This window comes from Callorhinchus milii, unplaced genomic scaffold, assembly GCF_018977255.1.
Source record: "Callorhinchus milii isolate IMCB2004 unplaced genomic scaffold, IMCB_Cmil_1.0 Scaffold8, whole genome shotgun sequence".
Taxonomy (NCBI): Eukaryota; Metazoa; Chordata; class Chondrichthyes; order Chimaeriformes; family Callorhinchidae; genus Callorhinchus; species Callorhinchus milii.
Genome location: NW_024704749.1, coordinates 2,877,665 through 2,899,595, shown reverse-complemented (window position 1 = coordinate 2,899,595; position 21,931 = coordinate 2,877,665). Strand labels below are relative to the sequence as shown.

The following is a 21,931-nucleotide window of genomic DNA, read 5'->3' as shown; positions in this document are numbered from 1 at the left end:
AAATGAAAGCTGCTCTATGTTTCTGTGGATTTGCAAGTCATTTGAGTCCGAAATGCAGCATTGGATCAACGCATGCACACAATTCAAACAAGGCGTGTCCGAATGATGGTGGAAACCTGCATTTGAGCACTACTCTTGGTTCAGCAGGTTGAGGAACTTAAATCTGCTGTTACATTTCTCGTTCCATATCACAGCACATTATAGTTGTCAGAAACAGGTCCAGAAGAACGCAATTGGGTGTTTTTGTTTTGATGCCATCGCATCCCTGTTCCCTGGAAGGAAATGTAGATTTACAGTTGTTAAATGTAAAACAAACTCCAGTATGATAGGGCAAAAGGGAAACAAGCAAGACATTGCAAATCATTGTTGAAGCACGGCGAGACCACCTTCACCAACACATTTATTATGAGGCTCTCTTCCAAGGTTAGAAGAGAACAATTTGCCAAAGTGCAAACCTTTCCACACACTATAAGCTCTACACGATATTTCGGTTGAAGCAAACAAAACGCAATGTAAAAGACAGGTCGGAGATGATATCGCAGCGCCGACCGGATTCCCCTGTGTTGATATCGAAGTGATTAACGAAATGTTTGGCGAAAGGAATCACAAATTAGCAAATCTCATTTGTGGCACTGCCTTTACATGTAACAAACAGAGCTAATTCTACATCAATAATTTTTCACATGCACCAACCTCCAGGTGCATTGCTGTCCTCCCTGCTGGCAGATCAACAGAGCCCCGGCTCCTTTCAGCGTTTATAACGTTATAAGAGAGAAACGTTCTTTTAGGCTCAGGAAGTGGGAATCGAGCTCGTATTTTTTGGTAATAACAACAAATTACACTTGTGCAGCGCCTTTCATTTAGAGATGATGTCTGAAGGCGCTGGACAGTCAGGGATTACGAACAGAGCTGCGGGTTGAGATCAGATGAGATAGAGGGAATGCAGAGTAGGGATCGGAGAGTGACTGATGCTGTGGACGACGAGGGGGGTCTTAAGATGGTTATTGAATGAGTGATGGGAGGGAGCGAGGTGAAGTAACTGTGGGACCAAAGTGATACTGAGGTATAGAGGCCGGAGAGGGCTTTGAAGGCGATGATGAGGCTTTTGAGCATTATCTTCTGGGAGATAGGTCGCAAATGAAGCCGGGCCACGGTAGGGGTGATACATTCACCTCGCTAAACAGATCATATCTGCAGTAGTGGAGTGGAGTCAAGAGAATACCAGTGTGAGGGCAGCATCACGACTGGAACCCGCAGGAAGGTGACTTGGACAGTTTATGTTGGGAAAAATCTACAAACTGTACATATAATTTAAGAATGGCTGGCGTTGCTTATAAAGCGTAGCTTCCTGTGCAAGTCTGTCAAAAGTCAGGTGTAACAGGACAGCGTGCAACCTGCAACTGCAACTGTCTTTGGTTCCTCTGTTGTCAATCCTTACCTAAAGCATGGCTGCAAAGAATAAGCTGGTACTGTTCTGCTGATTGCCCAGAACCCAACAAATCGCTGAAATAATTATCCAACATCGGAATAAGCTCCACGACAGTGAAATTGCCTGTGAACCTGGGCAAGTGATATTGCAGGATTTACACGCTGCAAAACCATGACATATATTAATGTTTAATGGAATAAAACTTTTCCACCATTCTGTAAATAACTGTGTTTTGTTCGGTTACTATTAATAATAATCATTGCATTTGATACAGCAATTTATCGCAATTTCTAGGTTTCTCAACGCTGTCAAATTAAATTACTATTCATTTTATGGGGGAAACTCGGCAGCCAATGGCACACTGTCGTGTCCTACAAACAGTCGTAGATTGAGTGACCATATTTTGGAAACTTGCCCAAACTTCCTGTTGTTTGCGACGAGAGTGCTGGAGCCACGAAGCTACAGAACTGCACAAAATATTACCTTTACGTAGCATGAAGTACTTTGTTTCGTATTGGAAATAAAAACGTTTCAGTGCATCAAACTCTTCAGGGAGAAAGGTTATGCTATATTATCATGAAATATCTTTTGAAATATGGGCGGTAAAATGCCTCAAATCTGCATGATCTTCAATCTCCTGTTCAGAACAAGGAACTCTATTGGACGATGCAACCCGGAGAGTGATTTGCATAGTTTATCAATTCAATTGGACTTGCATCACCTGATGGTTCTTAAGGAGATGTTTGCAAAGAAGCAGGAAAGTGTCATTTGTCTTGAAAATCTCTCATCTCTCTGATCTTCATCAAAATGTTAAGAATGGGCGATTGGCTCCGAGTTCCAGTGGCCCTACTCCTGTATCTGCATGGTAAGCGCTGTGGAATCCGAACTGATATACATTAAATTCACTTTGTACAGTTCTACAATGTGACCTATTTGTGACTTGTTATCTCACCAGGGACAACTGCAGCTGTTACCCTGACTCAGCCACCGTCCATCTCAACCACCCCGGGACACACGGTCACGATCGCCTGCACCATGTCCGGAGGCAGTCTGGGCAGCTATTGGGTGAGCTGGTACCAGCGGAAGCCTGGCAGCGCCCCTCTGTTTGTTTGGTATCAAAGCGGCACCACAGGTCAGGGAATTCCTGATCGATTCACTGGTTCTAAAGGCTCATCGAACATGCATTTAACCATCAGCGGTGTGCAACCGGAGGACGCCGCCGAATACTTCTGTGGTGCGGAATTAAGCACCAGTCCGTATCCCTTCCTGTTCGGTAAAGGGACTATACTGAATCTGAAAAGTAAGTGATCTTCGACATTGTGCACTTTGCATGTGGGGGTTTGGACTTTCCAATAATTATTTTGATCTGGTTCTACTTTAAAGATTCTACAGTATAAATGTTTTTTGTCTGAGCATCGCTCTGTCTTCAATAGTGTTTCGCCCGTTTCCTATAATATTCGCATCTGGACATAATTTTCGTGAAGATTTTTTAATGTGTAATTCGGATATTTTGAAGTAACAAACATGTGAACCCTGAGTTTCATTGTGAATCTCTGAAGAATTAAGGCGGATAGTGCAGAAATCGGGTACAGGCAAAAGGGAGGATGCAGGAATGAAATTATTCAAGAGGAGTTAAATGGTGGTAAACTTCAAAAATAACATTATGTACATTATGTTTACTTCAAATCTTTTTCCCAGTTTGTAACCATGAGGTGATAGTTAAAAGAATCTCCAGCACAAGTGAAACAACAGCCTTCCACAGGGTGACTCTCCCTGGTCTCCAATGGACCGATTGGTGATCGGCGCAATTCTCAGAGGGAACAGGATATCGTGGACATGTTTCTGTTCTGTAACTAAATTAATGTTTGAAGAATTCCAACTTGCAAAAGTCCGAGTAACCCTCTTCAACTAATGCCCAGATATCTGGGAATAACTGTAAGAGAGGTTTCTCTGACCATTATTTTACATCAACATCTAATCCATTGTTTTGGAATAGTTCAAATATTGCAGTCGGCTCAGCGAGTGATTGTGAACCACTGGGAATTTATGGGAATTCCTCCCATTAAGAGATGTCTCTATATTATGTTTTTAACCGCAGAGTTGTTTTTGGATTTATGATTGTTTAAAATGCTCTATTTTCTCCCAATTCCGCATTTGGTGTCGCTGAGGGGAGCGACATTGCAATTAGAAAAAGACACCCAGTAATGTTACATGTGTTTCGTCACAAGTTGCTGTAAGTGGTCAGATGTGAATCAGCGCTCAGTGAAGACACGGGTTGAGCTTCGGCTCTGTCTTGTCAAAACAGAAATAAAAGCACAAAGAAAAATGTTATATAAATTGTGGAATTTCAAGATGTTTATGTCCCGTAAACTGTGCAGCGATATTTATGATAAATACAATATTTATTTAACGCGCCCAATAAAACATTGTGAAATTGACAATCACTCTCTTCAGCTGCTGAACCTTTACCTCATTGTGCTTCTCAAGAACTTAATATTTTGACTTTTCCTTCATGCAGCATTTGAGGAAAACGAACCCTCGGCTTTTTTGCACCGGATTTTCAACGTTTTCACTATCTGTCGCTGGTGTCTGTAAAACACTGTTAGTCGAAACGGTGATTTTCTTAGAGAAGGGGCGAATAAAATAATTTGGGGTTTCCAACTATCCCGATCAGCTGTAACTGACAATGTGGCCTCTTCAAACCGATTCGTTATCACTATAACTGTGAATATTTTGGTTGTATTTAGAAATAGATCGTTTTATTTCGTGAAGTACTGAACCTGGAGATTGTACACAAACAACTTTCCGATTGTGGGTCTTTTAATTTTCTTTTGCTCGCGTTTCCTCCACAAAATATAGTCAATTCCCTTCACCGTGTATATTGTGAAGTAATTTGAGTCGTCTCGAAAATGTTACAATACGCTCTAACAAATGCAAGGATTATTATTATTATTTTATTCCCGACCTTCTTCTAATTAGTTGAAGTCCATCATTGCTCAGCCGCACAGTTGTGAAGCTTGAATCGAAGTTCTTCCCGACTGAGGAAAGAAAACTATAGAAACTACAAGTCGTGTCCAGCCATTGTGTAGCGTTTATTGAAACTCCCCAAAGTCATCGAAGGTTCACACAATATTCGACATAGTTGGAAGTCGAGGCGCTCGATGGACCTTTACGGGGAATTCATTGGAATGGAGAGTTTAGTTGCAAACACAATCAATTATTGCCTTTTTTTGCCCGTTCTATGGCTTGTGAATTAACTTGGTCAGAGATATAATTAATAATCCTAAAGTTTAACCGCGCTTTCAATCAGCTGCTCCCGGCAATATTCCTTCTGACACCATATTTATTATCTGCTGTCGTTTCTGTTGATTGTATTCTTCAATTTCGTAAATGCATTCGTGGGAATCTACAGCTGGTATAATAAGATACAGAGGATATGGCGAGGAATTCTTATCAAAATTAACCATTTCTCACTGATTTAATACATTTATAGGCGGACATTGTCACTGTTCAACATTATTGTTAACAGACAAGAACACGTTGAAATGTTTCATACAGTGATTTGATAATTAATTTTCAACTGTCCTTCGTGTTATCACATTATGGATATTATCTGAATCCAAAATCCTTTCCTTCCAGACCCACAGGGCCCTTCGGTGACTGTCCTTCCGCCTTCACCAGATCAAATCACAGCAAAGAGCCAGGCGACCCTGGTGTGTCTGGTGAATGATTTTATCCCGGGAGCTGTGGAGGTCGAGTGGACTGTGGATGGCAGTGCCAGAAGTGAAGGTGTTGAAACGAGTGCGATCAAACAGCAGGCGGACAACACGTACAGTGTGAGCAGTTATCTGACTCTGCCAACCTCCGAGTGGGAGTCACACGACCTGTATTCCTGTGTGGTCAAACACCAGACTCTGGCCATTCCGCTCGAGAAAAGCATCGCCAGATCCAGTTGTACCTAAATCAGGAATGTGCACCGATAGTCGAATGTACCATTGGCAATCTACCTTTAATAATAATATTTGTGTTTTATAATAATTTGTCGATTTTGTTAATTTTGTCATAAATTTTCCAAATAGTTAACAATGAATCCGCGGTTCATATCGTTTGCTGGAATTCTTAGTTTGAATTGTACGAGTTCTCCATGTGTCATATTACACGAATATCGAATAATAATAATAAAATGTCTCTGCATTGGCCTCTGTGCGTCGTTGAGTTTCTTCCAGATTTTGTTTCCGCTTATTCATACCATGAGGTTTTCATCTTGTTTGTATTAATTACTCTGCACTTCTTTGACTTTTTTGGATTTGGTTTATAGATAAGTTGTTTTACAGGAGGAAATATTACACTACTTGTCAAGCACAGGTGTAGAACATTCCCCAACATTAGATTTCATTCTGTGTTGTGCTCTCCGGGGGCTTCGAAGTCTGACAATCCCACCTCGTCTCAAACTGAAATATCGTTTTCTCTTCAACTTTAATATGGTCTGGAATCGAAGGGAAGGGGGAGGGAGGGAGGGAGAGAGAGGGGATCTTGAATAGAGTCTTAATTTGTAATTCGCTTGACCGTATTTCTTAAAAAAGAACCAACTTCCCAATTGAGATTGAAATTAAAACATTTCCGCAAATCTACGCAATTTTAAGTCTTATGACAATCTGATGGATTTTGTGCTTGATGTCTGCTGTTCAGAAACGTTTGCTTTCAACTTCCGCCTGGCAACTTCTCAGCTGATATATTAACATCAGTGGAGACCTGTAGCTCAGTGGTTAGAGCACTCGCTTTGCAAGTGAGAGACCTGAGTTCAATTCCAGGCAGAGGGCGAAACCTTGGGCAAGTTTCCTTACTCCACACAGAGCCTAATAATAATCCCTCCAAAACCAAAAACAATAATAAATTGGTCATTTTCAATCTACGACTGTTTGTGGGACATTGCTGTGCGCAATTGGCTGCCGCGTTCGCCCACAAATATACAGTCAATTCACTTTACAGTGTGTTCTGTGAAGCGCTTTGGGACGTCCTCCCGACGTGAAAAGCACTATATCAAATGCAAGGATTATCAGCAGATGTTGCTGCATCAACATCCTTTTTATTGGAAACTACAACATTGTTAAACATTATACAAGTAATTTTGAAGGTCGTTATTCAATATAATATAAAAATTGGATTGTTTAAGTGGAACTAGGATAAGAAGCCCAGAAACAACATCTATAGATGTAAAACGCAAAAAAAAAAGGCAAAATACTGCAGATGATGGAAATCTGAAAAAAAAACAGAATTCTCTGGGGACACTCAGCAGGTCGCAGCATCTGTGGAAAAGGAATGTGAATCAACGTTTCGGGTCCACGACCATTCGTCAGAACATCTATAGATACGTTTGTTCGATGCCAATCCATACTTCAGGCTTCTTCCTTTTTCCTTGACAAAATAAGAGTCAAAACATATAAATGACATAATATTAGCCTATTTTGTGAGAAGATACGCCCATTAGAAAAACACTATCTCGTAAATTTCAAGAGAAGCCCCGAAATAACGTCTGTCAATCAAATACTATCTTAGCCGATACCACGCCTTGGGCTGAGTGCCAAAGACAGACTTTTTTCATAGTTATTCTAACGTATTAGAAAGGCCACAAAAACATTTTTAAATATTTAGCTTTACAAACACATACCAATGAAACTTCAACACGAGTTTTAACCTTAAACAGCATATGTTCTTGGAAATAATCATATGTCATTGCTATGCAAATACTTTAGCAAAATAGCACATTAAGCTTAATAAAGATCTGAACATTGAACGTAATAAAAACCTGAAGGCGCCTTGGAGGCAGGTGGGCATCGAGTAGATGGTCTGGGGGTCCGTATAAACTGTAGCGGCGACGGCCGAATTGATACACACACAGATCTGAATACCGTTTTCACAGTATAAGTAAGTTTAATAAAAATAACTGGTTGCAACTTCCATCACGAAAATTAAAGACTCATCAGGGTTAGTGATTGGTTATACCTTAAGAGTTAAATAAACATTAGATATTAAACTAAATAACGAAACTAAATAAATGCAACACCGTCTAAACATCCTGGTAAAGAATTAGCTACTGCAGTGAAATGAGGTAACAGTTTTAGACGTGGGATCGAAGACAAGTCTCCTCGTACCAGATGAACTGATTTATATGTTTACTTCCAATATTTTTCCCCAGTTTGTAAGCATGAGGTGATATTTAATGAATCTCCAGCTCAATAAAAGCAGCTTTTCATAGGGTGACTCTCCTTGGGCTACAATGGACCGATTGGTGAGAGGTTCAAATCTCAGAGGAAACGGGATAGCGTGGAAATGTTTCTGTTCTGTAACTAAATTAATGTTTAAAGAATTTAAACTTCCAAGAGACCGAGTGATACTCTTCAACTGGTACCCAGGTGGCTGGGAATAACTCTAAGAGAGGTTTCCTTGACCATTATTTTACATCAGCATAATCAGCATAATGCTTTAGAATAATTCAAATATTACAGTCGGCTCAGCGAGTGATTGTGAACCACTGTGATATTTCTCCCATTAACAGACGTCTGTATATATCGTTTTAATCTCAAAGTTGTATTCGGATTTCTGATTGTTTAAAATGCTTTATTTTCCCCCAATTCCGCGTTTGATGTCGCTGAGGGGAGCAACATTGCAATTAGCAAAAGAGACCCAGTAGTGTTACATGTGTTTCATCACAGGTTGCTGCAAAATGGTCAGATGTGAGTCAGCGCTCAGTGAAGACACGGGTTGAGTGGCGGCTCAGTCTGGTCAAAACAGAAATAAAAGGATAGAGGGATTAAGGGATATGGCGAGCAGTTGGAGTTAGGTTAGAAGATCAGCCATGATTTTATTGAATGACGTGACAGGCTCGAGGAGCCGAATGGTCTACTCCTGCTCCTAATTCCTATGTTCCTGTGCAAAAGTACAAAGAACAATGTTATATAAATTGTGGAAATTCAAGATGTGTATTTCCCGTAGACTGTGCAGCGATATTTATTATAAATACAATACAGTATATTTAACGCGCCCAATAAAACATTGTGAAATTGACAATCACTCTCTTCAGCTGCTGAACCTCATTGTGCTTCTCAGATACTTAATGTTTTGACTTTTCCTTCATGCAGCATTTGAGGAAAACGAACCCTCGGCTTTTTTACACCGGATTTTCAACGTTTTCACTATCTGTCGCTGGTGTCTGTAAAACATTGTTAGTCTAAAAGGTGATTTTCTTAGAGAAGGGGCGATAAAATAATTTGGGGGGTTCCAATTATCCCGATCAGCTGTAACTGACAATGTGGCCTCTTCAAACCGATTCGTTATCACTATAACTGTTAATGTTCTGGTTGTGTTTATTTATGGATCATTGTATTTCATGATGTATTGAACCAGGAGATTGTATGCAAAAATCTTTTCGATTGTGGGGCTTTTAATTCTCTTTCGCTCGCGTTTCCTCCATAAAATATAGTAATTTCACTTTGCGGTATATTGTGCGAAGTGATTTGAGACGTCTCGAAGATGTTAGAAGGCGCTCTAACAAATGCAAGGATTATTATTATTATCATTGTGCAGATGGAAGTGGTCAAAGTGAAGGGGGCCATACAAATGTAATTTGTTGTTATTTTTATCCTGAACTTCTTCGAGTTTGTTGAAGTCCGTAATTGCTTATCCGCACAGTAGTAAAGCCGCACAGTAGTAAATCTTGAATCGAGTTTCTTCCCGACTGAGGACAGAACATTGTATAAACTACAAGTCGTATCCAGCGATTATTTGGCGATTATTGTTTGGCGATTATTGAAACTCCCAAAAGTAATCAAAGGTTAACACATTTCTTCTCAAAATTAGGCATAGTTGGAAATAGAGGCGACTGATGTACGTTTACAGGGAATTCATTGGAATAGAGCCTTTAGTTGCAAACACTGTCAGTTATTTGCATTTTTTTTGCCCGTTCTCTCACTTGTGAATTAGTTTTATCAGAGATATAATTAAAAATCCTAAAGTTTTACTGCATTTTCAATGAGCTGCTCCCGGCAATATTCCCTGTGACATGATATTTAGTGTCCGCTGTCATTCCTGATGGTTGCAATTTTTAATTTCGTAAATGTATTCGTGAGAATCTACAGGTGGTATAATAAGCTATAGAGTATATGGTGATCAACCCTCATTAACAAAAAAAATCACAATGATTTAATACATTTATAGGCGGACATTGTCACTGTTCAATATTATTGTCAACAGACAAGAACACATTACAGTATTTGATACAAACATTTGATATTTAGTTTTCAACTGTCCTTCGTGTTATCAAATAATGGACATTATCTGAGTACAAAGTCTTTTCCTTCCAGAACCACAGGGACCTTCGGTGACTGTCCTTCCGCCTTCACCAGATCAAATCACAGCAAAGAGCCAGGCGACCCTGGTGTGTCTGGTGAATGATTTTATCCCGGGAGCTGTGGAGGTCGAGTGGACTGTAGATGGCGGTGACATTGACAATCTACCTTTAATAATAATAATTGTTTTGTAACATGTTGTTGATTATGTTCATTTTGTCATAAATTTCCCAAGTAACTAACAATGAATTCGCAGTTCATATCGTTTGCTTGAATCCTTGGTTGATTTTTACGTCATGTTCTCCTTGTATCATATTACACAAATATCGAACAATAATAAAATGTCTCCACATTGTCTTCTTCCCTCATTTTCTTCCATGTTTTCTTTTCGATTAGTCAAACCTTGAGGTTTTCATCTTACTTGCATTATTCTGCAGATTTGTTTAACATAATATAGCGATCATTTTATGGATTTGGTTTACAGACATATTGTCTTACTGGAGGCTTCGAAGACTCAAAATCTCATCTAGTCTTAGGCTGTAAGATCGTTTTGTCTTAAAGTTAATATTGTCTGGAATCGGAGGGTGGGAGGGAGGGAGGGAGGGAGGGGGGAATCCTGAATGCAGTTTTAATTCGTAAGTTGCTTGTTTCTTAAAAAAAACTTCCCAGTTAACAACAACAACAAGATTCCATTTATAAAGCGCCTTTCACGTCAGGAGGACGTCCCAAGGCGCTGCACAGTTGGGTCATGACCCGAGCAGGGGGGAAACGGTCAGGGTGAGGGGAGGGAAGGGAGGGAGCGAGGAGGGGGAAGAGAGTCGAGAGGGGAGCTGAAGGCTCGGTCAAAGAGAAAGGTTTTGAGACCGGCCTTGAAGGAGGAAAGGGAGGAAGCAAGGCGAAGGTACTGGGGGATGGAGTTCCAGAGCCTGGGGGCTGAGAGGCTGAAGGCCCGACCACCGATGGTAGGGCGATTGGGGCGGGGGACGTGGAGCAGACCGGAGCCAGAGGAACGGAGGGTACGGGCAGGTAGGTAGGGGGATAGTAGGTTGGAGAGGTAGGAGGGAACAAGGCCGTGAATGGCCTTGTAGGTGAGGATGAGGATCTTGAAATCAATCCTCTGGGGGATGGGGAGCCAGTGGAGGCGAGCGAGGGTGGGAGTGATGTGGTCCCGAAGCCTGGTGCGGGACAGTACACGAGTTCTGAATGACCTGCAGCTTGTGGAGGGAGGTGGCGGGAAGGCCGGCGAGGAGAGAGTTCCCATAGTCCAGCCTTGAGGTGACAAAGGCGTGAACCAGGGTTTCAGCAGCGTGAGGGGTGAGGTAATGCCGTAGTCTGGCGATGTTCCGGAGGTGATGGAAGGCGGTGCCAGTTGTGGTGCGGATGTGAGGGAGAAAGGACAGCTCAGGGTCGAACAAAACGCCGAGGTTCCTGACTGGCTTTGAGAGGTGGAGAGTGCAGCCTTGGATGCTGATGGTGTCAGCGCCTGAGGTGCGGAGGCGCTGACGTGAGCCAATCAGGAGGGCCTCAGTTTTTCAGTTTCAATTTCAGTTAAGTTGAAATTAAACATTTCCGCAAATCTGCACAATTTAAATGTAATGACAAACTAGTGGATTTCGTCCTTTAAGTCTGCTGTTGAGAAACCTTTGGTTCCAACTTCTGCCTGGCAACATCTTAGCTGATTTATTGACATCAGCAGGTGTCGCTATATCAATGGGTCAAAGTTGCATGTGTCTCACATTAATGTGTTCCCCTTTTATTGCAAACTTTCACATTGCTATACAATATACAAATAATTTAGGTCATTATTAAATATAATATTAAAGATTGGATTATTTATGTGAAACTAGGATAAGAAGCCCAGAAACAACTCATCTGCAACAACATCCATATGTATGTTTGGTCGAGGCCAATCCATTCTTCAGACTTCTTCCTTTTTCCTTGACAAAGGAAGAATCAAAACGTATAAATTACATAGTATTAGCCTATTCTGTGAGAACATATATCCATTAGAAAAATTATAGCTCGTAAATTTCGAGAGAAGCCCCGAAGGAACACCTGTCAATGAAATACCATCTTAGCCATACCCACGCCTTGGCTGAATGCTAAAGACAGATTTTTCCTTACTCCATCCAAGGCCACACACGCATAAATAAATTTCACAAACAGATGTCAATGAAATTTAAAGTATGTTAGGCTAAACATATTTTCTTGGAAATAATTGCATGGTATTGATATGGAAATACTTTAGCAAATTGGCCCATTCTGATGAAGTATTTCTATATATATTAAGCTTGATTTACAAACGTTTCAGCAGAATGGCACACGAAACTTAATAAAGATCTGAACATTGAACATTAAGCTTTATAAACAGATGAAAATTAAACTTAATAATAAATGTAAGGGACAAGCAGTCAGTCCGACTCTCTTTCCTACACAACCCAGTCATTAAAACAGCGAGTAAGAGCCTGAAAAGTGACAGTGCCAAATATCCTTGGACCCAATAATCCTAACTCATGTACCTTCCCCATAGAGTCTCAGCGCTCAGGCACATCACAGGGCCAGCATCCTGTTTCCTCGGTCGCTCGCTCACTTGCCATTCCGTCCAGTTTCAGCGTGTCTCATACGTACTGTGTCCCGCCATGGATGTGAATGCCAGAGGTTGTGTTGGAAGAGAACCATGTTAGCCCTAGTGTGACAGGAAGGAGAGCAAGTGTGATCAGTCCCTAGTGTGATCAGTTCCTAGTGTGAGCAGTCCCTAGTGTGAGCATTCCTAAACAGAAGAGGAGAAAGACCAGACGTTGTGCCGTTACATTACTGATTTTTAAAAATATGCATATTGTTATGATCATCTGGACCAACCACTTGTCAGGAAGCGAGGTGAGGCTTACTGATCCCACTCTCTCACTTCTGCACGTGCGTACAGCCCACTTTTGAGCTCATGGCACGAGAGAAAAATAACAAAGAACGAGTGTGCGAGAGGGAAGAGTGTGTGAGATCAACATGAGATGGGTGAATGAGATTCAAGCAAAAGTGTGGATAAGTAAAGAGATAATGGAAAGGTAAAATAGAGAGTCAGAGAATTGGAGAATATACAGAAGTGGTAGACGAAGAGGAGAAAAGTAAGTAAAGATGAGAGAAAGGAGGGAGGGGCAATTCGCTGAGCGAAATACAGTGGATGTGAGATAAATAAAACGAGAAGACTCAGAAAGAAACAGGCACGACATGAGATGTAAAGGATTTTGGGACTTGGAATTCATATAGTCGAAGTAGACATTCCAACAACTTGCATTTATATAAGCACCCTCCACGCAGGGTGGCATCTCAGAGTGCTTAATACTAGTGGAGTCTGACTCCGAGCTGGGAAGGGTGGGGGAGGTGACCGTAAGCTTGGTCAAAAAGGTTGGTTTTCAGGTGGGACTTGAAAAAGGGGAGAGAGAGGGCAAGACAGAGGGATTGAGGGAGAGTTTTCCATAGTTTCAGGGGGTAGTGGCTGAAAGCGTGACCTCCAATGGTGGAGCAGTGGGTGCATGGGACAAGCAAGTGGCCGATGCCAGTCAAGTAAAGATGCCAGGTGGTGGATTGGAGAGTCAGGAGGTCAGAGAAGTAGAGAGGTGCCAGGGAGTGATTGGATTTGAACATAAGTGTGAGAATCTTGAAGTCGATCCATTTGGTGATGGGGGGCCAGTGCAGCCTGGGCCAGAACTGGTGAGATGAGGGTACGGAGTTTGGTCTGGGTAAGAATGCAGGAAGCAGAGCTCTGAATGAATTGGATTTTTTGAATAGTGGAGCTGTGGAGACCAGGCAAGGAGTGCATTTGAGTAATCCAGGCAGGAGGTAACAAATGCATGCACAAGGGTTTTGGCTGCTTTTGGGGTAAGGTACATTCAGAGGCATGCAATGTGGCAGAGGTTGAGGAAGGCAGTCCTGGTCAGAGACCAGATGTGGGTGAGGAAGGACAGCTCAGGGTTGAACCGGTTGAACCGGATACCTAAATTGCGCACTGGTTCGGTGAGTTTGAGAGAGAGCCCAGGGAGGTTGATGAGTTTAGATCTGCAGGAGTGAAGACGTTAACAGGAGCCAAGGAGTATGGCTTCCGTCTTGTCCACTTTCAGCAGCAGGAAGTTTGCAGTCATCCAGACAAGCTGATAGATCATCGGCGGGCCTGGAGTCGATGCTGGAGGAGGCATAGTACAGTGCTTGGTGTGTACTGCATTCTTAGAGGTGCTATCCTTCATAGATACGTTAAAGCAAGGTCCATCTGCCATACAAGGTGAATGTCATAGATCCCATGGCACTATTCCAAAAGAGAATTATAGAATTATACAGCACAGAAGGAGGCCATTTGGCCTATTATGTCTGTGCCAGCTCTTTGAAAAGAGCTATCCAATTCAATCCCACTCCCCCGCTCTCTCTCCCCAAAGCTCTGCAACCTTGTCCTCCCCAAATATCTACTGCTCTCTTAAAACTGTTATCGAATTGGCTTAATAATAATCCTAATAATAATAGCCTAATAATAATCCCTCCAAAAAAAAAACAATAATAAATTGGTCATTTTCAATCTACGACTCTTTGTGGGACATTGCTGTGTGCAATTGGCTGCCGTGTTCGCCCACAAATATACAGTCAATTCACTTTACAGTGTGTTCTGTGAAGTGCTTTGGGACGTCCTCCCGACGTGAAAAGCGCTATATCAAATGCAAGGATTATTATTATTATTACAATTGTGAAATGAACCACTAGACATAGTGTTGTGAAATTGACCGAGAAACTGCCTTGAATGCATTAGGGTTGATTGTTCCTACAAATATCATCTCTATAACCTCTCTGTTTCTTGGGCTTTCATTCATGCTTACTGGGAAGCAAGTGTTAACTCTTCCAAATCCATGTCATGTTAGACGGATTGTTAGCAGAGAGAAAATCTTGTTCTCTTGATTTTTATCTAGATTTAGATTCAGACTCATATTTTTCAGGGAAACTGAGGCCATTTCAACTACTCTACTCATGTCTGCATATAAGCATTATTCTGTATAGACAGAACAGAAATTACAAACTGTGGAGACACCTTATATACATAGTAATATTTGACCAGAAGTTACATATTTATCACTCATTTAAGTTTATAGGCACTGAGTTTATTTTTAACATAAATTTCCTTAAACTTTCAGCTGCTATAAGATAGAATATGATCCAGTTGACAGCACATTCTTACCCTGAATTGGAAGAGTAATACAACTCCTTAATTTTACTAAACCATCTGAGTACATGATCATATTTGTGAGCAACATATTCACCATATTAACTTGTGCTTCTACAAATCAGTAATATAAATATATAATAGTACAACAATAACAACTTACACTTATATAGCGCCTTTCAAGTAGCAAAATACCTCAAAGCAGTTGGCAGAGACGAAGCATGGACTTCAGCGAGGTAGAAGATAGGAAGGGTATATCGAATTCAAGATCCTCACCCTCACCTACAAGGCCATTCACGGCCTCGCTCCCACCGACCTCTCCGACCTACTATCCCCCTACCTACCTGCCCGTACCCTCCGTTCCTCTGGCTCCACTCTGCTCCACATCCCTATCCCCAACCGCCCTACCATCGGTGGCCGGGCCTTCAGCCTCTCAGCCCCGAGGCTCTGGAACTCCATCCCCCAGTGCCTTCGCCGCTTCCTCCCTTTCCTCCTTCAAGGCCGGTCTCAAGACCTTTCTCTTTGACCGTGCCTTCAGCTCCTCTCTCGACTCTCTACCCCCTCCTCGACCCTTCCCTTCCCTCCCCTCACCCTGACCATTTCCCACCTCCTCGCTCCCTCCCTTCCCTCCCCTCACCCTGACCATTTCCCCCCTGCTCAGGTCCTGACCCAACTGTCCAGCGCTTTGGGACGTCCTCCCGACGTGAAAGATGCTCTATAAATGGAATCTTGTTGTTGTTGTTGTTGTGAATGGCTACCTTCTGTTTAAAAGGAGGGAGTATTAGGAGGGAGGTGACCAAAGGTGGAATTGGGGAAAGGCTTTGAAAGTAGAGAGGGAGTGTGGAAGCCAGAATAATTTTAGGAGAGATTTTCAGAGAGTGGAGCAAAGAGGTAGAAATCGTATTCACTAATGCTGAGGTGGAAGGAGTGGAGTACATGGAACAGGTCTGCGTTGAAGACTGGAGAGAGTAGACAGAGGATTAGGATTTCAGGAGGTCAAAGAGGTGATGATGGGAATGATGGACGCGAGGAGCCTGGTATTGAAAAGTAAAAAGTAAAAGCTACAGAATTCTGAAAAATTTGATGATAGGATCTTTTACATTACAAGAGTACAAAAATGAAGTTCAGAGGTGATAAAATGATGGATGCGGGTTGGGGCTTCGTTGTTGTGAGGTAGAGACAGAAGCAGGTAATATTCTGGAGGTGGATATAAACAGACTTGATCAGTGATTGGATGAATGGACTAAAGGAGAGCGTGATATAGTCAGAGTCAAAAGTGAGTAGGTGCTAGAGAGAAGATGGCTTCAGTTTTGTGGAAATTAAGCTGAAGGAAGTTTAAGACTTATTCAGAACAGTGTATCTAACTGGACAGCAGTTTGCAACGGGGCAATAGAAAAAGATCAGCATAATGTATCCCAGCTGTTTTAAACAGAAGGTGGCCATTCACATCACTATTCAAAGGAGATGAAAATTCTCTTGAGTGCAAAGGTTGGAAGCCCAGTAAAGAACGTCTGACAAGCCAAGCAATTAACTGTTAGGTTTGATAGCAGATAATTAAGTTCGCGTAATGTGTTCACATTGTACTCTTAAAGTTATCTCCTTTTGGAATTACAATGGCTGCTTTGGAAAAACCTTCAAATCTTCTCAGAAATATGATAACAAGCAACAAAAGAATGGCTTGAACGATGATAAAGATGAAGAGTCCAATCTGGCAAATCAGAGCAACTGTACAGTACCAGTTCTGGCAGGTGGAGACAATCTCATCTTCCGTTAGATACAAGATCCGTCTATCACGAAGCTCAACTGGCAGATAACACATTATATTCTTATCCTGCAAATTTCTGTCTTGATTAAGGAGCCAGGATCTCAGGTACAATATATTACAATCACAAACCCATGGGTTATTGTCCAGTGAAATCGACCTCAGGCTTTGCAGGTTGTCAAACAGTCCATTGGGGATCGAGAATAACTTGTTGTTTTTCAGATGGATCTGTGTTGTGGTGGCAGCGAAGCTCTTGGGGAGAGTGCTGAGGTTTAGCATTTGTCCACTGCAGTCAACAACGGTGCCAGAACAATTGCAATGTTCCAAGCACCGGAATGCAGCCATTGGGATCAGAGAGAGGATGAGGAACATACTTTGTGGTCTGGTCATCATCTGGAACATAGTTAGCTGTCTGCAAAATTAAAACATCTAACGTAATTAAGTGTAACCTTGGAGGAAACTATTTGTAAAGCGCGGACAACCCTACCCATTAGGGGCTTTGATTTATAGGGTTAAAGACGTGTCCAATCGAATTGGAAAGGCAAACGGGTTGGTCAATCAAATTGTAACAAAGTTGGGCAATTATGTCAGGTGTATCTGATTGAAGCCAATTCGACCCTTCCCAAAAGGGATTTTTATATGGGGAGAAGGGGTATTCAAAGTATCCATGGAAAGGTTGTGACTTCCAAGTTTATGGTCAATCCTGATGCAGTGCGTAAGCAAGATTATGAGAGAAAAAGTAGTAATTGTAAAGTGAGGTATGAAGGCGGCAGCTATCTTGAGGTATTAATAAGGGAACTGAATGTTTGTCTTGAATAACGAATCTCCTTCAAAAATATGCCAGCAAATTCACAGTGATATAAAGCACTCAAATTTTAACAGGGAACTGTCACTTCCAAAGAGCACTTCTTTAAACAATTCATAGTTAATTATTGTCAAATGTAGTGACTACTTTGGAAGCCAGCAATATCAAGTGCTGGATGTCCTCCCGGTGTAAAAGGCGCTATATACATTAAATGTAAAATGTTATTGTACTTTTGTAGGTAAACACGAGCAGCTATTTGCGCTCGCAAGATCCTATTAACTGCCATGAGGTGAGTAACCAATTATTTTCCCTATAATCTCAGATCTTCACAGTCAAAATATAAACAGAGACCGAAGAAACAGAGTGCTGACAGGAATTTAGTCTAAAGATCTGCGCGTTATTAGTCCCTGCCTGCAAATATGAATGTACAAAGAGGAGAAGAGAAAGAGTAAAGAAATTAAAAGAAGAGTTGTTTTACCGAGAGAAACCACTTACCAGTACATGCCACCCCCTATTTATTTTGCAAAACTCATCATTCCCAAACTCATATACTTTCTGTATGGGTCATGTGCATGTCCGATGATTCACTGATACATTGATTTTAATGGGTACCCGAACCCCGGGCTGGTGAACGAGTTATCATTATATTGATTCACACATAACCCAGTTTCGAAATCTTAAATGTTTATACCAATTCACTTAGGGGATACTTTTTTCCCTTTTACCCTGATTGCCAATAAGTCAGAATTAATGAGAAACCCCAAGTAGTATCACAAACTATCATCTGCAACGCGGCTAAAACAAAACTCCATCTATCGTAATGACATGTCTCCTTTACCTTTAAATGTCCTCCGGAGTGTGTGAATGCGCTTCACAATGAACGTTCTTCGTATCTGTTTAAATAAAAATGAAACCGAGTTTATATTGTGGAAAATTACATAACGGAGGCGCACATTATGAAATAAATACAGTATAATTCATTAAATGCTCTTCAGCTACGGTTCGAATTGTGACGGTCATATACCTCCTTCAAGGTCCGGGGCTACGTGAGAGGCTGAACTCTATCGCAGTTGATAAAAGAAGTGCATCATCAGATAAAACGCCAATCCACAAACTGGACAAACACATACAGTCCGGAAACGTGTCAATAAAATGCACAGAACAAATGTGCACTGCAACAGAATATTGTGTCATTGCAGAGAGATAACAAAATAGCATCGGGTCCTATGGTTATTTGCAATTTTTTTTCGGGTTAAAATACACAAATTCACATCTTTGATATCGGACCTGTTTTTATCTCTGATTATTTGATGACCAGAGAGACACACGGATCTCATTCGCTTAGCTTTGAGGATTGTTAGGCTTCGCATGTGCGCTAAGTAAAGTTTAATATGTTTAATATGAAAAATAATACATAATTCATCAAGTACAACTGGCTGGTGAATGAGTTATCCTTATATTGATTCACACATAACCCAGTTTAAAAGTCTTAAATGTTTATACTAATTCACTTAGAGGATGTTTTTTTCCCTTTTACATCCTGATTGCCAATAATTCAGAATTCATTTGCGAAACCCCAAATAGTATCACAAACTATCATATGCCTGATGTTAATAAGAAGTATAAGCCTTGTATTTGATATAACGCCTTATCACATCGTTGAGACGTCTCAAAGTTCTTCACAGGATATATTGTAAAGTGGCTTGACTGTATTTCGTGGGCGAAATGCGGTATCCAATTCCGTATATTAAGCACAGAACTACCAAACAAGTATTTTTTTAAACTGCTAACATGGTTAGTAGAGCAAACAAGCAATCTTATGTTTATTTATTTCTGCAATTTTGGATGAACTAACAATTTCAAAAGAAATGTCCAATGAGTGACACTCAGCCACATACCCAGACACTACATTCCATTGTCCGTACATAGAATGAAATATTTTGTTGACATGTATACTGCATCTATTAGAGCATTGCTGAAGACTGCCCCGAATATATAAGACAATTTTAATATAGAAATAGGTGCAATCCTCATCTTTTCACTTTTGTAAAAAAGTAAAAGCTTTTGGTCGAAGTTGGATTTTGACAGCAGCAGCGTAGGATGACTTTGCATATTTATTCTGAGTTTATCTTTGTCAGCCTTCTGGATAACTCATTATCAGGGCATGGTAGGGGAGTGTGCCAGAGGCTTGGACGTGTTTGCAAAACATTTGTCAGCTCAGTTTGGTTTTAGATTCCTAGAAACGAGTTGCAAGTGCTAGGAAGCTAACTCCGTGAAAGTATCGCATCTGCTATTACGATTCAAAGTATTTCAGAAAAAGAGTGACAGATATATTGTATAAAATGTACTGATAAGCTTGGATGTGACATGTTGAAGCAGTTATTTAATTGAAATGATAATCATAGAATGTTAGGAAATAATTAGTCATTAATTGCCTGCAGCCTCAAACTGAAGATCAGAATAATTTCTTCCCAGGAGAATAATGAATTTTATATGTGGAATATAAAACTGGTTAATACTATGTTCTGTTAATAATACTATATTACTTTTACCAATGATTTGGATGAATATCACATTATAATTAAAGGATTATATTGGAATAATTTCAGACACAGAATAATCAAATATTTATGAGTAAGATGGACCAAATGAGTATGTTGTTATTATGTTATTATCTAGACAATAATTTCACCACCTGTAAGTTGCATTATTGTATTTCTCCTTCCCTCATTTGCCATTCATTACCCCTCCTGTAGCTTTTTTGCTACACTGTGCACGCTGAGTGTTTTTCAATTTTTGCATTGTTTACTTCTCCAGTTATGATGATGTAAAATATTCATAGAAGTTCTACTTAGAAGTTGTTTTTTGTTCTGTATTGAGTCGTCTTCAGCATTGGATTGATGGCTTAGAATTCCTGTTGATCCAAGAGAATGCCTAGTGAATTGGTGTCAGGTAAAACCAGTGGTTTTGGGTCAAAGTGAATTGGTGTCAGGTAAAAACCTTGGGTTGTCATCTTAACATGAAAATAATAATAATAATAATCCTTGCATTTGATATAGCGCTTTTCACGTCGGGAGGACGTCCCAAAGCGCTTCACAGAACACACTGTAAAGTGAATTGACTGTATATTTGTGGGCGAACGCGGCAGCCAATTGCGCACAGCAATGTCCCACAAACAGTCGTAGATTGAAAATGACCAATTTAATTATTGTTTTTAGTTTTGGAGGGATTATTATTAGGCTCTGTGTGGAGTAAGGAAACTTGCCCAAGGTTTCGCCCTCTGCCTGGAATTGAACTCAGGTCTCTCACTTGCAAAGCGAGTGCTCTAACCACTGAGCTACAGGACTCCACTGTAAAAGTGATTTTATAAACATAAATTAGTTGTTGTTTATCGGAAAGATTTCAATTGAAGTAATTTAAATTAATTATTAATTATTCCTGTTAGGAAACTCTGCAAATTGGACTTGTTTCAGTTGTTTCTAAATGTAGGCCACATTTTCTTCTCGTTACAAAAATTGTTCAGACTCGTTCTTGTGAATTGATTTCTTCTGGGTTGGTGGCATTCCAAAAAGATTGCATAAAAGAATTATGAAACATTGGTTCTGGATAACTCTTCGCTTGTTGGGGGTCACATGAAATGCTGCAAAAATGATGGTTGTACAGGAACAAATTGCAGTAAAATAATCCCCACGCACCCCACCCCAGATAACTAATGCCACTCACAACAATTTATTGTATAAAAAAAGAGCAGATTGATTCTACAGATGACAACAAAAAACAACAGATCTCAAGTCAGCATTGGTAAACTCTCAAAACCATAGTTGGTTTCAACACCATTTAATATGATGGAATTTGTAGGTTCACAATGAGTCACAGTAAGGAGGATATTCATAGCAAACAATGTCTATACCTATTATAAGTTTTGCCCACAAAATATATACAATCAATTCACTTTACAACACACGCTGTGAAGCACTTTGAAACATCTCAAAGATGTGACAAGGGGCTATATCAAATGTAAGGATTATTATTATTATTATTATGGGAGGACCTCAAGAAGATATTTGGAGAAGAAATATACAAAAAAGTAGCAATTTACAAGACAAGGAAAGCTCACTGTGATCAACCTTACCAATTCCATGGAATTAAAATGGTACAGACTGTTGGACGATTGTAGGGCTATTGAATTAGGTTGTTTCAGGGTAAGGATGTTTTAGATTGGAAGAACAGAAGCAATTACAGCTGGTGATATTGCAATACTTTTTCAATAGTGCATGTAACATAAAATTTATATTTTAAAATGAACCAAATTATGAAAGTGATGAAATGAATACACATTCACAGAGATGCACTGATAATTTTAGGCTCCACTGACCTATTGGACTCTGTTCTGTGC

At 40.6% G+C, this 21,931-nt stretch overlaps 1 protein-coding gene and 1 non-coding gene across 2 annotated transcripts; one reads left to right on the top strand and one right to left on the bottom strand.

Moving 5' to 3' along the window:
* The first annotated feature begins 2,171 nt into the window (after positions 1-2,171).
* On the top strand, positions 2,172-5,628 carry LOC121849575 (immunoglobulin lambda-1 light chain-like). The gene is made up of 3 exons (XM_042337526.1): positions 2,172-2,294; positions 2,385-2,729; positions 5,069-5,628. Exons 1-3 carry the CDS (start codon positions 2,237-2,239, stop codon positions 5,389-5,391), a joined length of 726 nt encoding a protein of 241 aa, XP_042193460.1. The 5' UTR covers positions 2,172-2,236; the 3' UTR covers positions 5,392-5,628.
* An 11,494-nt stretch (positions 5,629-17,122) lies between these two features.
* On the bottom strand, positions 17,123-18,730 carry LOC103188591. The gene is made up of 3 exons (XR_006085267.1): positions 18,560-18,730; positions 18,374-18,428; positions 17,123-17,142 (listed from the first exon to the last, which is right to left on the bottom strand). It is a non-coding gene; the product is annotated as a glycoprotein Ib platelet subunit beta (transcript).
* Positions 18,731-21,931: the final 3,201 nt, after the last annotated feature.

Bases quoted from the DNA above. Each gene is read 5' to 3' on its own strand.
- LOC121849575 (XM_042337526.1), top strand. From the start codon at position 2,237: ATGTTAAGAATGGGCGATTGGCTCCGAGTTCCAGTGGCCCTACTCCTG. The intron at 2,295-2,384 runs GTAAGCGCTGTG...TTATCTCACCAG, and splicing joins CCTACTCCTGTATCTGCATG to GGACAACTGCAGCTGTTACC. The intron at 2,730-5,068 runs GTAAGTGATCTT...CTTTCCTTCCAG, and splicing joins GACTATACTGAATCTGAAAA to ACCCACAGGGCCCTTCGGTG.